This window comes from Ptychodera flava, chromosome 8, assembly GCF_041260155.1.
Source record: "Ptychodera flava strain L36383 chromosome 8, AS_Pfla_20210202, whole genome shotgun sequence".
NCBI classification, from domain to species: Eukaryota; Metazoa; Hemichordata; class Enteropneusta; family Ptychoderidae; genus Ptychodera; species Ptychodera flava.
The window spans coordinates 9,963,938-9,981,994 of record NC_091935.1 but is presented as its reverse complement, the minus strand read 5'-3'; the positions used below and the strand labels follow the sequence as shown (position 1 = coordinate 9,981,994).

The 18,057-nt window shown below is 38.4% G+C and overlaps 1 protein-coding gene across 1 annotated transcript in view; it reads left to right on the top strand.

Moving 5' to 3' along the window:
- The window catches only part of LOC139138431 (transmembrane prolyl 4-hydroxylase-like), a 66,932-nt gene that overhangs the window by 44,703 nt on the left and 4,172 nt on the right, over positions 1–18,057 (top strand). Inside the window, exons 2-8 of the mRNA XM_070706816.1 lie at positions 3,953–4,034; positions 6,499–6,692; positions 10,585–10,646; positions 15,109–15,143; positions 15,779–16,002; positions 16,893–17,029; positions 17,457–17,547. Of these exons, the coding sequence (XP_070562917.1) occupies positions 3,953–4,034; positions 6,499–6,692; positions 10,585–10,646; positions 15,109–15,143; positions 15,779–16,002; positions 16,893–17,029; positions 17,457–17,547 (825 nt within the window). The remainder of the gene's footprint in view (positions 1–3,952; positions 4,035–6,498; positions 6,693–10,584; positions 10,647–15,108; positions 15,144–15,778; positions 16,003–16,892; positions 17,030–17,456; positions 17,548–18,057) is intronic.

Here is an 18,057-nt window from a genome sequence, read left to right as displayed (position 1 = left end):
AGACCGAGTCAACAGTTACTTACAGTCAACACACGTTTTATTGGCCACAAATCTACCTGGCGCAGTGACGTATATCTATCCTTAGGTCGTATGGATTGATTTTTTTTATTCTCGAATAGAATCAATGGAAATGTGTCGCTTAAAGGGCTGTATGTAGCATTTGACGTCAGTTGAGATGTGATTTACTGTTTTTGGCGTGCAGCTTCGAAGGGGAGTTAAGAAATATTCCATTTTTATTACGTTTTCTATCATATTCTATATTTTAGGCAAACAGCCATCCCAAAATCGTACTCTAGGATGGACTGACACAAAACATGTTTCACTTTGAAATATGAATTTTTTATTTTTGCGCAATACTTTCATAGGCAAATTACAATAAAGTCTTGCCATGCATCGATGTCAACGGACGCGTGAATGCGGAATGCATTACAATCATGGCTGTTGCTATGGGAGTCGCTTCCTTAACAACGGAACCTGGGGAAGTATTTTTCCACGGTGAAATATTACAGGAAAACGCGTTGACTAGCCAAGTGTATTAAATCACAGACAGACGAAATTGAAAGGTATAGAATACGTCGCTCTTGACTGACATCGTATGTTTTCAACGTGTTACAAGATAATTAAAGCTTTTGGGCAGTATGGCAGTTGTAGACAAGCCCGTGACCCTACTATGCCGGTGTACATGCCAAACCTCGTGGATTTCTTGATACCAAGCGTTATTCATAAGTCTTAGGTGTGACAAGACAGACTCTCGGTAGACTAATTCTCTGGAATCGAATAAATAATCGGCTTACAGCGGGACGAGTTTGTTAGACGGAAAATGGCGGCCGACACCATGTTTGCTGTATGCGTCACCGTACGCACACGTCAGTGGCTGCAAATCTTACCAGGGGCAACGTAACGAACAAAACCCAGAAATTACTTGAAGTCTAATCGGCTTAAGTGTGGATGGGTAAAGCTTCTTTCCTTTGAGAATCTTTTCTGATAAAGCAAATTATCTTCAGGTTTGCCAACGAAAACGTCATTACATAGCTGCCTGTCAGAGCTAGGAGAGGGGAGGGGACCACTCAACATCAACGCTGTAAAGTTAGGGGGTCCGCGAGCAAATAATTGTAGTGGCGTCAAGTATCACTGGGCTCAATTACAGCTGATGGACCTGGAAACCGAAGATAAACTCCTTTTCAGCCCCTTTGAATATTTCATAACACAAGTTTCACTCTTCACAAAATAACGATTGTCTGCATTGCCGAAGGAGAGGTATTTCATCACTTTCGAATCCCTTGGGTCCATTTCCTAAGGTTTTCAAAAAATGGTCAGTTCCACAAAGGTCAATTATGGTTTTTACTGCAGCTAACACTTGCCTTGCAACTCGGGCAATATAAGAAAGATGAAAAAACGGCTGTTTCCATGTCGTAAGACAGTACTCACAGCCGCGGCCTTCTGGTATTTCAATGCTCGTGTACCATCCCCTGCTCAGTGTCTAAGCCATAAAATAAATGGATATCGGATTGTTTTCCATGCAATAATGAAGCAGTATAGATAATCTTGTGGTATTTTCCCAACTTGTAAGTCGCTACTGTGACGATTTAAATTTTCCAATCTATTTTATTAAAATGAACTGACATACGATATTCGATATTTTACTAGGTCTTCATATTTCGATTATTATGTGTTTCAACGCCCACCTAAAACTGATGGTATTGGATTATATATTTTGTTTTCAAAGATAAGCAGGAGCGCGTGTCTACTCTGCAATATATGTTCTGACTTGCATGTTGCTTGAATCATTATGTCGTTTTCATGTGATTGTATAGAGGCTATAATTATCATTTTAGGGTAATTGAATAAAGGCTCTATTTTTTGTTGCGCATCGAGGCTTATGCTCTTTTACTCTCATTTAGTAACTCACGATCTCGTTTGATCGAGTTAAACTCGATTTCTGGTCATTTCGTCTTTCTTTTTTGCATATTTATACCACTCGTCTCCTGAGAAGAGACGGCCCGAATATTTCGACAAGAATGTCGTCCTTTGTCAGAAGCTGATCACATCGAGTATTTTGGTCATCTTTGTTCCAATGAACCAGAAGTGAAATCCAATAACATTCAGTATGTCTTTGGTTAAACGTCCACCTGATAGCGTTCCTACTTGCAAGGGATTTATTGATTGTGAAAACTAGACAATGAGATTGCTCGACCCCGCCGAATAGCCAGCATTCAGGTTGTGCCTTCTCATCTGAATGCTTGTGCCTTCTCATCAATAAATGAAATATTTAACGTCAGCGTTACGGCAATTTTTTCTCCAATCCTCACTTAAAAGATTTCTGAAAATTTTATGACTTCTGTACAAGTTCCTAACTTCCCAAACAGTTTAAGGTTCTAAGACAAGAAATTAACCTTAACAATTCTCTAGTGGTCAATAAGCTCAGAACCCCCGTAAATTATATATTTTTGAAAGGTTATGCAAATTACCTGTCACGTAATAGTTATGTAAACAATGATGACACTATAGTAACAAAAATATTCCCCTATATCTAGGCTTTCAGAAAAATGTATAATTCACGGGGGTTCTGAGCTTATTAACCACTAGAGAATTTCTTGTCTTGGAACCTTAAAACTGTGCCATTTCGATATGAAGCACAGACTCATTTCAGTTCAGATACGGTTAAGGTTATTATTGTACAGTACAACTGGACTTCAGTTTTCGTACAAAAGAATAAACTGGGATGGAAGATGCATTATATATGAACACCATCATGAAGTTAATGTCAGATTGTTTATTCTGTGCCCTCCGTTGTAACGGAGTCTAAAAGATGCATTATATATGAACACCATCATGAAGTTAATAGCAGATTGTTTGTTCTGAGCGTTCCGTTGTAACGAAGTGTTTGGAATCACGAGTGAACTCTTCTCATTGTTTCTGAGCAGGTCTACTTCCTCTTGTCAGCGCTCGATTTTGAGTGTTTACTCCCGACAGGATCGCGAGTTTCCATTACGTGTGTCAGACTATCATTCCGTGCTTCGTAGATAGCATCGCACAGGGGGGACTTTAACAAGGTATGCATGCTTCAGAGGGGAGGTAATTACGTGTTAATAAACACATCAAACAAGGCCGCTGAAACCGACCCATGCCCTGATCATGTCTGTACATTTTGTTGTACTACTTAAGTTCCAAGTTGACATACCCAGACGCCGCGCTGTGGTTATGTTTTTAAAGTTTGCTTTTTACTGTCGAAAACATTTCTCAAGCTGCTGACGACTTGCACGTAGAGTTGCGCAGATTCAATTTCCGCACAGTCACCATTAACATGCCAGTCTTACTGCTCACCTTGAACAATATGTGAACACTCTTGTAACGATGGAGTAAAAAAATTACATAAAGTTTGTAACGCCTAGGACCTGCCTTTTGCCGCATGAGTTTAACCAACCATATATTCTATCATGGCGATAAAAAGTGTACACCAAATACCGTTCTATAGTTCATAAATAGAGTGAAAAAACACCTGGAACAAATGACTTAGCTATTTCTTTTAAGTCGCAGTCGTTGGAAGCAAATTCCATTCAGGTTGCCCGGATCCTCTTCACTGCTTTCCGTGCCTCCATCAGCTGCTTTCTCTGAACAACAGGGCTTCTTGGAATATCAATGGTTGGTCGGAGTGAACAGTATGTCAAACGACGGAGACAGAATGCGAGCCCGAGGCAATATAATAAGTGCGTAGGTCGAAAATACCCGAGAGTATTTTCAGAACAGTATTTTCCGTTTTCCCCATGTTTGCAGTTTTGAAGATTGTCCTATTATTATTTATTCATATGCAAACGCGCGCGGATGTAAGTCACCCCGATAGAGACATGAGCCTCCAAACATCGCCTAACGGTAGTGATTCAAGCTGCCTTTAATATGCTTGTGTGCATCATTAACCTATATGTGTTTCATTCTTATATGAATTGTTTTGCAGGTCGGTCACAAACAAGAAATGGAACTTGCCCCCGGACAGTTCTTCACCGTCATTACGCGAAGTCTACGACCGTTGCTATTCGGTGAGTATTGTACGAGACACGGGCGTAGCGTCGTTGACTTGGCACTTCCACACGCATTTCACACAGACGGGTACTCACTGTAGACGTGTTTGATGAATCAACGTAACCGGCAACATGCGCCAATGGTGACAGTGAGTCGACCATCTCGCTTACTATGGTCATTAAAAAACGGAGACAAGTGAATGTAGAGGAGAGATGTGCATGTAGTGACCTTTCACATTTCCCACGACTTATGTTTAAAGTGAAGGACACTTGACGTTTCGGTTCTTGTATCCAACTTTCAACGTTACACGCCTAGAAGCAAACTTAGCGCCAAATGTAGTCTGCCTCTGAAACTTCAATCTATGTACGTTGAAAGAGTGTCCTACACTCTACATGTAGTGTGAAATGCACCTTATCTTACTTTTATAGACGTGCCACGAGGAATTCGATTAAAATCAAATGCACTAATTGGCAAGCCAAAGCACAATATTTAAATGTCATTTTATACGGAGCAGGATCTGAACTCGGAAAGTTCCGCAGATGCTGATAGAAGCTTATTCAGTTGCTAGCACAATAGCCACTTTCAGAGCACCTTTTCTTGAGTTCTGTCGACAGATCAAAATGTAGTTATCTGTTTATCAGCATAATGGTGATTCAGCTCGAGGTACAATGAATGTATCACTACTGACATGATGTATATAAATAAATCAGGCACAATGTCTCCAAATTGATGTGACTCCGTATGCGGATTTCTGGGTTTAATGCTGAGTGCAGACAGACTTTATTAACAATTTTGATAAATTAAGACATGCATGATGGCGAGATCAGTCATCATTCTGCACCTGATACTTTGGTTAAGGTAGAACGCGCCTCGGGGACACAAATTTGGCCTCTCAAACTTTTACAATTGTTTTCTGATATACCTCTTTTGGGGTTCATTTTCCAGCTCTTGATGTAAGAAAACTTTTCTCCGGCTTAGTTTTTCGAAATTCGAAATTTTTTTTTTCTCCATAGAGTTAACACAGGATGGCGGCCATTTTGAATTTTCAATGTCGGTAAATCTTGAGTTATTTGTTCCCCTAGTACCAAAATTTGCACGATGACCCCCATTTTTTATTCTTCATTTTGAAAGAGAATGGTGGAAATGTTCCTCAAGGAAAGTTTGAGCCAAAGTTTAAGTCTTTCACTTTCGAGGCGCGAACTACCTTAAGATAATTTTTTAAGGTAGTATGAACCTCGCAAGTGAAAGACCTAAACTTTGCTCAAACTTTCGGCAGGAAACTTTCATCCATTCTCATTCCAAATCAAGAATAAGCTTATAAATCAGGGGATCAGCATGCAAATATTGGCACCGGAGAAAGAAATTACTTTAAGTTTGCCGATATTGAAAAATCAAAATAGCCATTGTCACGGTGTTAATTCTATGGGAAAAAATACATTTTTGATTTTCATTAAAGTAAGACGGTTGGAATTTTATGTACTCTAATGAGCCATGGATTAAAACGTATTGTTGAAAGTTGAGAGCCGGAGTGTCTGTCCCAAGGCGCATTCTATCTTAAGCGGTGAAGAAGTGTGCTATGTTTTGTTTGACGTACACGACTCTTGATTATGCTTGTCTTGTCGAAAGATCACAGATATGCTAAAGTAGGTGGGCGAAAGTGTGATGTATCTATGATTCTTTGAGTGTGCCACCTAGGAAATAATTACCAGCGAGCGAAACTTCACGAGTGTTTGCTCTGATTTTAATCATCTTTGTAGTTAAATTGATCACCAGCGAACGTAAAACTGGTGAAACTGCTAAGGAATATGTCGCCGCGACTTACTTCGGACAACTTCACATATCTTGTATGTGGTAGAATTATCTACAAATTTGATTAATTGTTCAGTTTTAAGCATATTTTACTTTACTCGTCGTTTGAAAACGTTGACTGTGCGAATATGACACAGTGAAGAAGAAATAAAATGTTGATATTGAGCTCCGATTTTCCGGCAACATGGGTAAACGCCTACGTTGTTTAACCCTTTGAGCGCCATAGTCAATTTTTATTGCCTTAAAATATTCCCAGTCAATTTTTTTCGGATTTTTGCGAAAATTTTGATAAAAAAGTGTAGCCAATGAAATACGTTGTCCATTTGGTCCAAAATTATTAAAAGAATTACTCAAAAATTCATGAAAATTGGTAAAATGTTGCACTTAAATTTTGGTGGGAAAAATTACAGCACTCAAAGGGTTAAACATTTACCATTCTGCTGCCAGCGTACTCATAAAAAGTTAATTTCTCAAGTCTATTTAGTGAGCGAGACACCTGTCCGAGTGTTCGGTGATTTGAGGAATTTACCCGTTTCCTTGATCTTATCAATTTCACTTCCTTAAAGGAAATCTCTCAAGAGTAGAATAGAGCATGGTGGGTTCAGGAACATCACTTGATATTCCATAGAGAACATTTTCATTGACTTGAAGTATTGTGTCTTCTGTGATTAGAAATACCGCATTTCCTGTCGAATGAAGACTGCGATCACATCGTTAGCCTGGCCAAGAAGAAAGAGTTGTTCAACAGCACAACTCTGGAAGATCTTGAAGAATATGACGAGGAAGCAGAAGAAATCGATATGGAAATGGAAGAACTCTTCAAAGGGTTAGATGAAGACAAAAATGGCTTCCTCGACATTGAAGAGGTAAAAGAATATCTACAGCAATAAAGGCATACATTATAAGTACCATTCCGTATGGATGGAGTGTGATTCTATTAACATTTTGAGAAATCTACCTGTACTTATACGAAATGATACTCTGATGTCTCAAAAATTTAAAAAAAGTTTTCAAGTTTGTTTGGTGACAATTTCTCGGTGGAAATGCTCTAAGGGCGCGAGTACCTTTTGCTTGAATGAATTTAAAATACCCAACTGGTTCGTTCACAACAACGCACCGGTGTCTGAACCAAGGCTTGCTTCCTTTGCCTTCTGTGAATTCAGGCAACAGTTCAAGGGACATACTACCTTTTCTTTCTCGCCATTTGTCTCCGATGGTCATACAAAATTTTGAGACGTTTGCTTATCAGATCTCTTTCATCATTGATCGCTTTTCTATTATTATTGAAAATGACCCAGGTACATATGAGCACAAATGTAACGTACATGTACACATTTACATGTACATTTACGCATATGGATGAGTATGTATGTATGTATGTATGTATGTATGTATGTATGTATGTATGTATGTATGTATTTATCGCATACTGGTTTGTATATGTGTTACGTGTTGATGTATGTACGTGTGTGTGTTTGCTTGCGCGCGAGTGTGTAAGCCGTTGTTGCCATGTAGCTTTATGCATCAGTACAATTCCATTAATACCGGGAAATTGCGTACTGTAGGGTGGGGCATTTGCCATGCTGCCAATGCCCGGTTTCATGGTGATGAAATAAGGATTTCTACGCTACAGCTATTATGAAAAATTCTCCATATAATAACATCCATTACTACAGCGACTCACAAGATACGTTTTCTGAATAAATGCAATAGTTCCAATTTCGCTTCCTCGGGGTGTATTTTCCCTGGCTCGTATATTCGATTTATTTCATTCCTCGTTCCTCGACTAAATTGAGTTGGGACCGTTTCAACCAACGTAAGTGGATTTAAATTTAAACGTCAGGCCACTTTGCAAGATCCAGGGTACTGGCGTTCAGCGACAGACAAATTCAGTGTTACCTTTTTCCTGGATGTTCTGCCGTAGGTCTGATTCAAAACATTCATCACTGCATTAGTATTCATGTCTTCATTTCGACTCTTCTCTTATTAAGACTAACTGTAATCAACGTAAATGGCCTGTAGGAATCTACAAAATATCAAATGTGAACAAAATACTACCCGCGCATGCTTGGCAGAGTTCATCTAATCAGTGGAATGGTCTACTTAACCTTTTTTTCACGAAGTATAACTATGGATTAATGCTATTATAGTCAACCATGGATGTACCTACATGCATGTACCTTATTGCAAGTGAATCTACTAATATCATTCTTTTAAGGTTGATCACTCATGTCTCATAGTGCTTCCATTATTTTTCAACTACGCAGAAATACGTCTAATGTTTAATATGACAGTGGTTCTTTTATAAGAACTTTGAAAGTTCAACTTTACGACCCAACATCACATTTTAATTCAAAGCACGAGTGAGCATCTGTTAAGGCCACGCCATTAATTTCCGGGCTGTTGGTGTCTACAACTTGGGATAACCTGAAAGGGACAATAGCTGTAATTTTTGTTTCTTCACTGATCTTGTTCTTTATGTCAATTACAAGTTCTTGTTCTTCTGCAAAAACTCAAGCATGTTAAAACATCCCCTATTTAACTTGCCGCCACTGCGTCTATTCGAGTAAAATGCACTATATTGCTTACATTTAAATTCTTGTCCGGGCCAGAATTCAATTCACATATCAATAATAACAATGAAGTTACAAATGCACTAGCAGAATCGACCGAATATATCAACATAATTTTTGGAGTAATTAAAAGAAAGTATAGTTGACATAAAAATAAAAACCGTGGAAAATTCATCAAAATTTAACATACTGGCCTTTTCAGCCTTATCACTGGATACAGAAACTCAACATACGACATATAACACATTATTATGATATTAAAGCCGTGTGTTAAACTTTGCAAATTAATAAATATTATCAATCATAGTTTAACGGATGGCCATTAGGGGAAAGTTGCTCGTACTTGTTTTGGATTGATTGTACAAGGGGGTCATAAAACGTTAGCAATGCAGTTCCCTAAATTAATTGAAAGTACTTTACGTAGGACGGGTTTAACGTTTTATGAGAGTCACCTAATTATAAATCTAGACTGAGTGTGTCGATACAAAAATTGTAACTTCCATTTACATTTTGTCCATGGGGAAAACACGGACATGTTTTAATCAGTGTTTCTTGTCTAAGTGGTAACAAAGACAGCTCTTGTATTTTAATCAACCGCACTGTAAATGGACTACCTAGTTTAGTAGTTATAAATGTACCCTCTTCCTCTTTTCGCCTACATCTCTCTATATAGTCATAAAAGTTTTTTCTGAACATCGTGTTTTGATATGCGATTAAAATTTGTGGTTGGAACCAACATACTTATGTATCCCAAATTATCCCAAGTCTATACGCGCAAACAATATAAAGCAAAAGGGCGTACAACAGAAGACAATACCGCAAAATACGTACAAGGAAACCATGATGAATTTTTGTTGCAGAGCGACAAGGTGATGTTAAGTGTTGCGAAAGCAGTGAGCACATCCTTAAGCATTTTTTTTGCACCAGCATAAACCAATCTACATCTCACACTCGGAATATGTTACAATCTAAACAATAAATATCAATTGATGGTATCTGACGTCATATTGTGAAGAGTATGTCAACATGTTCTCACCTGCCAAAGATTTGTTTTCGTGTTTAATTTTCTATGAACCTATTAGGGTCCTGACTACATCCGAAGGTTTTCATACAATTTTCTGAAGTCACTATTGTTAACTTAGTGACGACAAAAATTTCTGCAAGAATTACTCTAAAATTAAACATGATATCATATAGTATGTCAGTGTTTTGTATCATCTGAAGATCGTATTGAGGAGGCTACAAGTTTAATCAGATCCTACAGTTAATCGATCACTGTTATTTCCCTTGATTGAAATCCAAATACCAATAATCAAGTACGGAATTCCAGAAATAGACTCAGTCCAACTGCAAGTGTTGAAGTCATCAGGGAGAAGCGAGAGTACAGCAAATTCTTGACACAGTGTGGAGAAATGAAAGGTGTACTCGACCAATTTATTCAATCTGCAATAAATAAAGATCGTTTGAAGATTGAAGAAATTGGTCGAGTACGCCTCTCATTTCTCCACATTAATCAAGGGTAACATATGTGTGAAAAGGCTACAATTTAAAGTCATTTTTAAGTAAATTTTAAGATTACGATCTGTCCCATGGACTAAAACTATGCAGTGTAAGATATATTTCTAGAGTACATACATTATACTTTCCATAAATCGCTCAGAAAGAACATCTCTCGGTCACACGATTTTATTACGATGGTTATTCTGTTTTCTATAAATTGCAAGAATGTTGTCAATAACGACGGTTTAGATGTGGGATCGTCTACATCGTTTCCCTAGACGATCATTATTCAGCTCACGTAGACAGAACAAACGTGCTGTGAGCACGACCGTGTTTTAGAAGATGCTATACCACGGCAGTAATTGCAATATATTTTTAAGTAGGCTTTAAAAATCCGGTGGCATTAGTTCAGCGAATGAGAAGGAAGACGAAATTTGCTGAATAACTTCCAAACGTTTACTCTTATGCTATCCTTTTGTCAGTTGCTCGGCATTATAAATCCATTCACGTAGCTATCTAACTTTCAGCGTCAGACGGAGAGGAACATAATATTTGAGTATCCTACATGCTTTGAATGTTTCAAAGTGGATTTCGTCTCCGCCTGATTGACATTTACTTTGATAATGGTAGACGCAGGTGGTTGTAGCTATGCTAATGCTTCATGTTTTCTTTATCCCTCACACAGATCATCAACAGTCTTGAAGTAGCGCACGGAGGTTTCTTCTCTCCGAATGACATAAGACAAATGTAGGTTGAACATCTTTCAATGTCCATTACTTAGCACTTCTTACTGCCCGACCTGTTCTCCTTAAAACGGAAAACTAGTTCTTATTCTTTAAATGACATGTGCCTGTTCAATTTTTGCCAGACACGTCTGGCAGAATGGACCTTTTACGTTGTAAGTTCTTTGCATCTGGCTTTCTAGAAAGAACAATAATGTGGATAAATCGGTTTTGCCTTGCATCCACGTTTTGCACCTCTTCTTATCTGTGAAAACAAACATTGACATTTTCTTTCCTGTCATTACTATAGATTTATTACTCTCTACAAAGGTTCCGAGTCTCTTGAAGCACGTCGACAAATATATCACCCCAATATGTATAATTAACCTAATATGTAATACTGACCCAATGTGTAATAACACTTAACCAAACTGTATGTACGTAACAAACTGTATGTACGTGCACATACATTCAGTATTGGTCAGCGTGCTTCGAGAAGTTGCGGCCTATTGATCAATCAGTGCATCAAAGTAATGCCATCACAACACATAAAATGTGTTTCCATACTTCTACACCTTAACATAAAGCCAATCGTAGACAATTGTTTGACCGTGTTTTCCATACTTATGTACGACGTGGAGCGAATCGGCACTCCCTGGTTGTAAATCTGCGATTGAACTCTTTAAGTCTCGAGAGTTAAATTCTGTTTTAGTGTCTCCGTAGATATAATACACATCAATACAAATGCGACTGCAGGCGTAATCACACATTTACAACACTACAGACGTTCTGATCCGCCTTAAATGTTGAACAAGATACCGGATCGATGCCAAACGTATACGAAAGGTCCGGATACTATTGACACCGAAAGAAAGAAAATTATCCATATATAAGAGGTGCCGCTCACTTTTCGCCCGTCTTAGAATCTACTCACAAGAAAGCTCATAACGCTGTGATTATAATAATTCATTATTTTGTCAGCATGTATTTTCTTCTTTAATTCAATTTTCCTCCCGAATTTATTCGCAGCCTAGTTTTTCTGGTTTTAGGATCAAAATTAATAACGTGGCGGGGTCATCTGCCCTTGAAGAAGTCAGTAGCAGCACATAGGGTATCCTAGCGATTGCAAAGGCAGACGGGATATTGGGAATAATTCAATCTTCTCTCCAATGCTGCCTTCCGCGTGGGGAAACTCTAGAAGTGTTCTGCCAAATGTGTTTAAATTTCTCACGGGAGTGGTTCGGCTCCCCAGTTGTGTAGGGTATAACCGCCCACGTGAAGCTGCGCGCAGCTTCTGGACAGGTCACATCTGTTCGGAGCTTAGAGAATTTAGCGCTCACAGAATATCTTTTCAACGGGTGATAGATGAAGAAAATGAAAATAATCATCACGAGTTACGATTTACGATTTACGAGAGAAAACATACTCTTACGCAATTTTTCGACGGATACATTGCCTCATTGCCTATCATCAGAAAGATAAACGATAGGCAAGTATTCTTCCACACACACACACACACACACACACACAAACACATACACACACATATATATTATATATATATATAGAGAGAGAGAGAGAGAGAGAGAGAGAGAGAGAGAGAGAGAGAGAGACTAATCATTAAAATCGACCTATCTAACGATCGCGTGAGTGCGTGAAACTCGAGTAATATGTACAAAACATGCTTGATGTGTTATCATTTTTATTGCAATATTGCTCTGCAATCCTGTATTATGTGTATGTTTGTAAATATGTATAATTATATGCAAAGTTAATGACCTAAATTTGATAATCTATCCAACAAGGAGAGAAAAGCAACCAACATGCTGTAGTTTGCAAGAAACGTAGAATACACCACTAAGTTTCTTGGCGACATTATTTAAGTAGTCTGAAATTTGTTGAAGGAGTACAGAAATAGGAACATTTTTGTGATTTGTTTAAGGTCAGTTCTATCGTATTTCGTGAGACTTTCTGCGTAGACTACTTCACAGTAAAGTGGCACCAGAGTCGGTTCGTCAGGTCGTCACTACAGGTCGTTCCGTCAATGAATATATTACAAAAACGATGATCATTCTCGAGATACAGCGAAGGTGTGTAAGAAATTGACTTGATTAGATTCAAAGAAATTAATCCCCTTGTTATATGGCAGAAAATAGCGGCAAATCAATAAATTGTCCTCCGGAGTATGTTACAGAAACGTAATTTCGTCTGAAGGCTGCATCTAATACACGTTTTGATCGATTGCCAGACTAGCAACAACCGAAGGTCTTTTCTTTGATTAGAAACATAAGGAAATGTTGGCTTTTCAGTCAAGCTTAACTTTAGATGAAATTTTAATGAGATTTTCTTTCATGGAGATGCGATTGTTATCAGAACGCTGTATTACCGTTCGTGTAATACACCATACACAATATAAGTTGTAATCACAACAAGATTTTTCCAATACACTGACAAAGTCGACTGCAAAGTCGGCTGTAGAAACCAGCATCGTAGAAAAATCGTTTTCCAGGTTTCCGTTTAATGTCGATCCGGGCGTAAGCGATGTTGGAGATCGCGTGTCAGCTTCCTCACTTAATAACCGTTATCATTGATCGAAATTCTGTTATTGACAAGGTCTCAACCTTGTTCGTCACCGCCGATAGATTTGGCGACATCGTTAAGTGAGGCGGAGGGAACGATTTAACGAGAGTTGTGTAGTGAGAATGATTTGATTGAAGAAATGTTCTCGCTAAGTTGTCAGTTGCCGCGTCCGCCATTTTCTTTGTCCTTAGGGACGGACCATTAGATCTTTGGAGGTTGGGGTGGTCACAATCGGATTGTGAATATATTGTTTACACAATTGTAAATTTTTGAAAAAAAATTTCCAAGTGAGTCATGATGTGCTATTTCTTTTCTAAGGAAACTGTCAGATTTATCGTCTTTTTTTTATTCTTTTATTTTTTTTTATTTTTTGCAAACTAGTTTCAATTTTTGTCTGTTTTTGACCACCCACTCCCAAGATCTACTGGTCTTTCCCTCGACAGCAAACATTCCCAGTAGCACTTGCAAAAGACTGACACACAAACAGTCAGACCTACACAGCTTAGTTTGTGCTTGCTTGGTCTGCACTAGATATACCGCGCAACTTTGAAGCTGAACACATAGACGTCGATTTTACGGTTGTCTTTAAGGCTTGCAATTGTAAGCTCACAGTGTTCTTAGGCTCTGCGAAATAAAATGGGGAAATCATGTCTTCCAAAACAGAAGCATAATGATTGATTGTGCACAGTAATAAATCCGCGGGAAATTGAAATTGTTACATCAATAGCACGAAGATCCAGACAGGTAGCCGCCGTTCTGGAGCCGTGACATCTTGAATAAATGGATCAGGCGCTTTGAATGGGGTTTATTTTACTCGGAATTAATATTTGAAATAGAGAGGAGTCGCTTGCTAATCCAAAATACACTTCATTAAAAAGCCAGTAAGTTTGAAGGTAAAATCACTGTATAATCATGTGATAATGCGTTTTGGCTCTGTCGACAGCGGTATCATATTCTCCACCCAAAGAGGTAAAGACAAACGTTCAGTCTGTCCGCAGTACCTGTTGATGTCAATATTAAATGTGCACTCAGTTCCAACATCTCCATAATCGACTGACCTGTGTCCAGTGAACATCTAATGCCATGTATAGGAGACAAATTACAAAAGAAAGGTCATGATGTAGAAAAGTTACTGCAAAATGTTAGATATGAATATACTGTGTGTCAAGATAATACTGAACTTGATTGCCACGTGGTAGAGGACATTTCAATCCAAATATGGTCTCTTGGAAAATTCACTCAGTTCCCTTGATATATCCTTTTCCAGAAAAGTTTAACATTGTTAAAAATACACACGAAAAAACAATTACAGGAGATACAGTTGCTTTCTCCAAAGCTTAAAGAATGTACAATCTGTCACCCTATCCGATGAACAGATAGCAGCAAGTAATACATTTGATGAGTTTTCAAGCCGACACTTGAAACTGTACGTATTACGCCTAATAACCTAACCCAGAGACACGACATCGCGAGCATACATGGCGCACTTACAAAATGGGGAAGACCGAGAAGTCTTCTCCAGATATAGATTACACGCTTACTGTGAGGAGAAGTTTCTGAAGACATTAACCAGAGCTTTTTACTCTAAATGTATTCATATTATAGCATAGAAAACACATCCTGTGAGGCCGTATTTTCCTATGTTGTCAGAAATGGCGGTCTTTCGTTAATATCTTGTACTTTCTTGAACTCATCAAACCATTCAATATATCTCACTCCCAACGTCTCAGAAGGTTCTGTTCTGATGTAATCCTTGATTTCTAGTTGGTTATGATTTACGAAGAACTATTACTTTTGTTTAATTTTCACGGTAGTAACCTAAAACTCGATTACACTAGGTAGATTGTTGACGACCATTCAATGTTTTATTGCCTTAAGAATTTCTACGTCTGTCTTTAATCGTATAGGTACAAAGATTTGCATATGGATCATGATGGTGACGGTGAGTAATTTGAGGTCACTCCCTGGAGAGTCGCTTTTCAATGTTATCCTTTTACAGCTTACCTCTTCCAAACCACGCGTGATTTCTTCCAAGACACGCGTGACTTCTTCCAAAACACGCGTGACTTCATGAGAGAGAGAGAGAGAGAGAGAGAGAGAGAGAGAGAGAGAGAGAGAGAGAGAGAGAGAGAGAGAGAGAGAGAGAGAGAGAGATAATTGAAATATCTCTGTACATGACAGTCGCTTCAGTAGGTATGTACAGAAAGCTTGACTCGACATTAGATCGCTGTTGTATATCTTGAACCGGGTTAAATCATTACCCCGTGCGTGATTCGCTTTTACGACCTTCGATTAATTGAATTTATTTCTCCAGAGTGCGATTTATCGCAATAAGTATCTCATTCCCTTTCTGTCTTACACTGTCCACGGAGATTTGTAGTGAATCTATCTTTTCAGCGGATTTAAAGGGCTCTGTTTTGTTTATAACTATAACCTGTTGGAAATGTTAACTTCGTGAGAGGATCGATGAACTATTAGTTGACGTTTGTGCTTAGCGAAAAAGAGTATTCCATTTCTATCAGCCACAGCTCCCGAATTGGGTAATGTAACACTTGGCGGCGCTGCAATCACTTTCAGATATGCTAAACGTGAAAGAATTCGTGGCTCTGAATGAAACGAGTATACGTGAGTGGATGGATGAAAGGACTTCGAACAGTGGAGCAAATAAAATACGCCACAGCAAACAAACATGGCTGCAACAGACCACCACAGACAATCCTGTATTGAGGGCGCTACGAGAGAGAGTGATCAAGCTCACAAGACTACCGAGGAACGTAATTGAATACAGTGAACAACTGCAGGTATATTCTCCGATTGCATGATTCTCACTTCAGTGCAGCCGTAGCTTTAATATGTTCACCCTACATTGACGAATGCTTAAACCTTTGAGTGATATAATTTTTCCCTCAAAAATTTAGTGCGACATTTACCAATTATTATGATTTTTTCTGTAATAGTGTTGATGATTTTTAATCAAACGGACATAACTTGTAATTGCCTTCAGTTTTTTATCAAAATTTTGGTGATAATCTGAACAAAAATGTCTAGATTTAAAAAAAAATAGCTTGCATTATATTTTTTAAAGGTGACAAAAATGACTATAGCACTCAAAGGGTTAAAGCTTACAAAAATGCTGCTATTTATGATGTTAGTACTTTCATTTTCCTCAATAAAGGTATAATTTCCCTTGTCAGTAGTATACCTCCTGATAAAAGACCCTTTGAGCGGTTACGTGTTGTTTTAGGTCGTTACTCTATTTCAGTTTTTATTTCAATTAACAAGATCCGACTTCCGGAAACGAAAATAGTAAAGATAACGAAAACAAGAACATTTAAGCACTGTAGTAAATCCTACTGAGTGTCAAGTGGAAGATGGCGACAATCTGTTTACTTCAGAACCGTACAGTGTGTACACGTAACCCTATAGCTATTAACAATATCTGCCGTGCGAATTCGAAGCGCGGTGAGATTTTTTCATGTTCATTTTCTGTCCGAGCGAACGTAAAGTCAACGGCTGAAGCGGGGATGATAAACAAACCTTTTCTTTTCTTTTCAGCCTTATGGTTTTGGCCACAATCTTTGGTATCCAAACGCCGTTTGCAACTTTGCTAATTGACGCGTTCCAGCTACGCCGATACACATTTCATCTTTTTTTGCTATTTCGGATTCTTCCGATTTCATTTTTGCATTAGGTCGTGTACTATGAAGTAGGCGGTCACTATCATGCTCATTACGACTCGGAAGACAGAGAGATCGGTCCGAATATCACCTGCGGACAAATGGGTTTCAATTACACAGACCATACCAATATGACGTACAGACTCTGCAGGTTAGAAAACAATAATTGCGTATGGGCTAATTTTTTGCGTATGCGCTATTTTTTGAAAATTTGCCCGTTTTCTTCATACCTGCGTATTTGTACCCATGTTTAGCTAAATGTTTGTCTGTTTACATTTGTTTTCGCTTGTTTTGTTTGATTCAGATTAAAAAGCCGGAACTGGTAAAAGTTTAACAATTTTGGTGCCATCAAGGTTAAGGGATAACGCGTTCCAACGAGGGACACACGTATTTAGCGAGCCTTTTCTCCTTATAAGCTAAACCACGGTCCCTCCACAAAAGTTGTGGAGGAACCGTGGCTAAACTCAACAAAGCCTTCCGTTGCTGTCATGGAAAAAAGACTCTTCTAAGACAATTTTTCCAATTTGTCATCTCATAATAATTTCATTCCTGAAATTTGCTTTTCACTCCCCTTCTAGGTACATGACAATATTGTATTATTTAAATGACGTAGAGGACGGCGGTGAAACAGCTTTTCCTGTGGCAAATAACGAAACATTTACAGTAGAGGTGAGTCGTTATTAATTCATGCCATTTGATTTGAAACACGTTTTCGTTCTATTTACAAGACAATGTATAATAGAATCCAATCATAATGTAGTAGTCCACCCACTTCAAGCGTCACTTATTCTTTAAGCAAACGCCCTCATCGACAAAAAATCACACAGGTCGTTGTTGATACCCGAGGTCATTTGTGCGCATGCTCAACTTGGTTCCTTTGCACATGACTCGAGACGGAAAGTTTCAAGCTTTTGCTCAAACTTTCTTCAAGTAAACAGTAAATCGTTCACTTCAGAAATCAACAATAAATATAAGGGGCGTCCAAGCAAATTTTGGTTGTAGAGAATCAAATTGCGTACATTTTACCGACATTTAATTTCAAATTTGAAATTCAAAATGGCCGCCAGTCCAGACGTTAACTCTTAAAGGTATACAGTCACCTGTAATCTAAATATGCCCATATATGGTCAAAGGGGCGTACCTTTGTATTCAAAATGCCCATGTGAGGGCGCTGTTTTT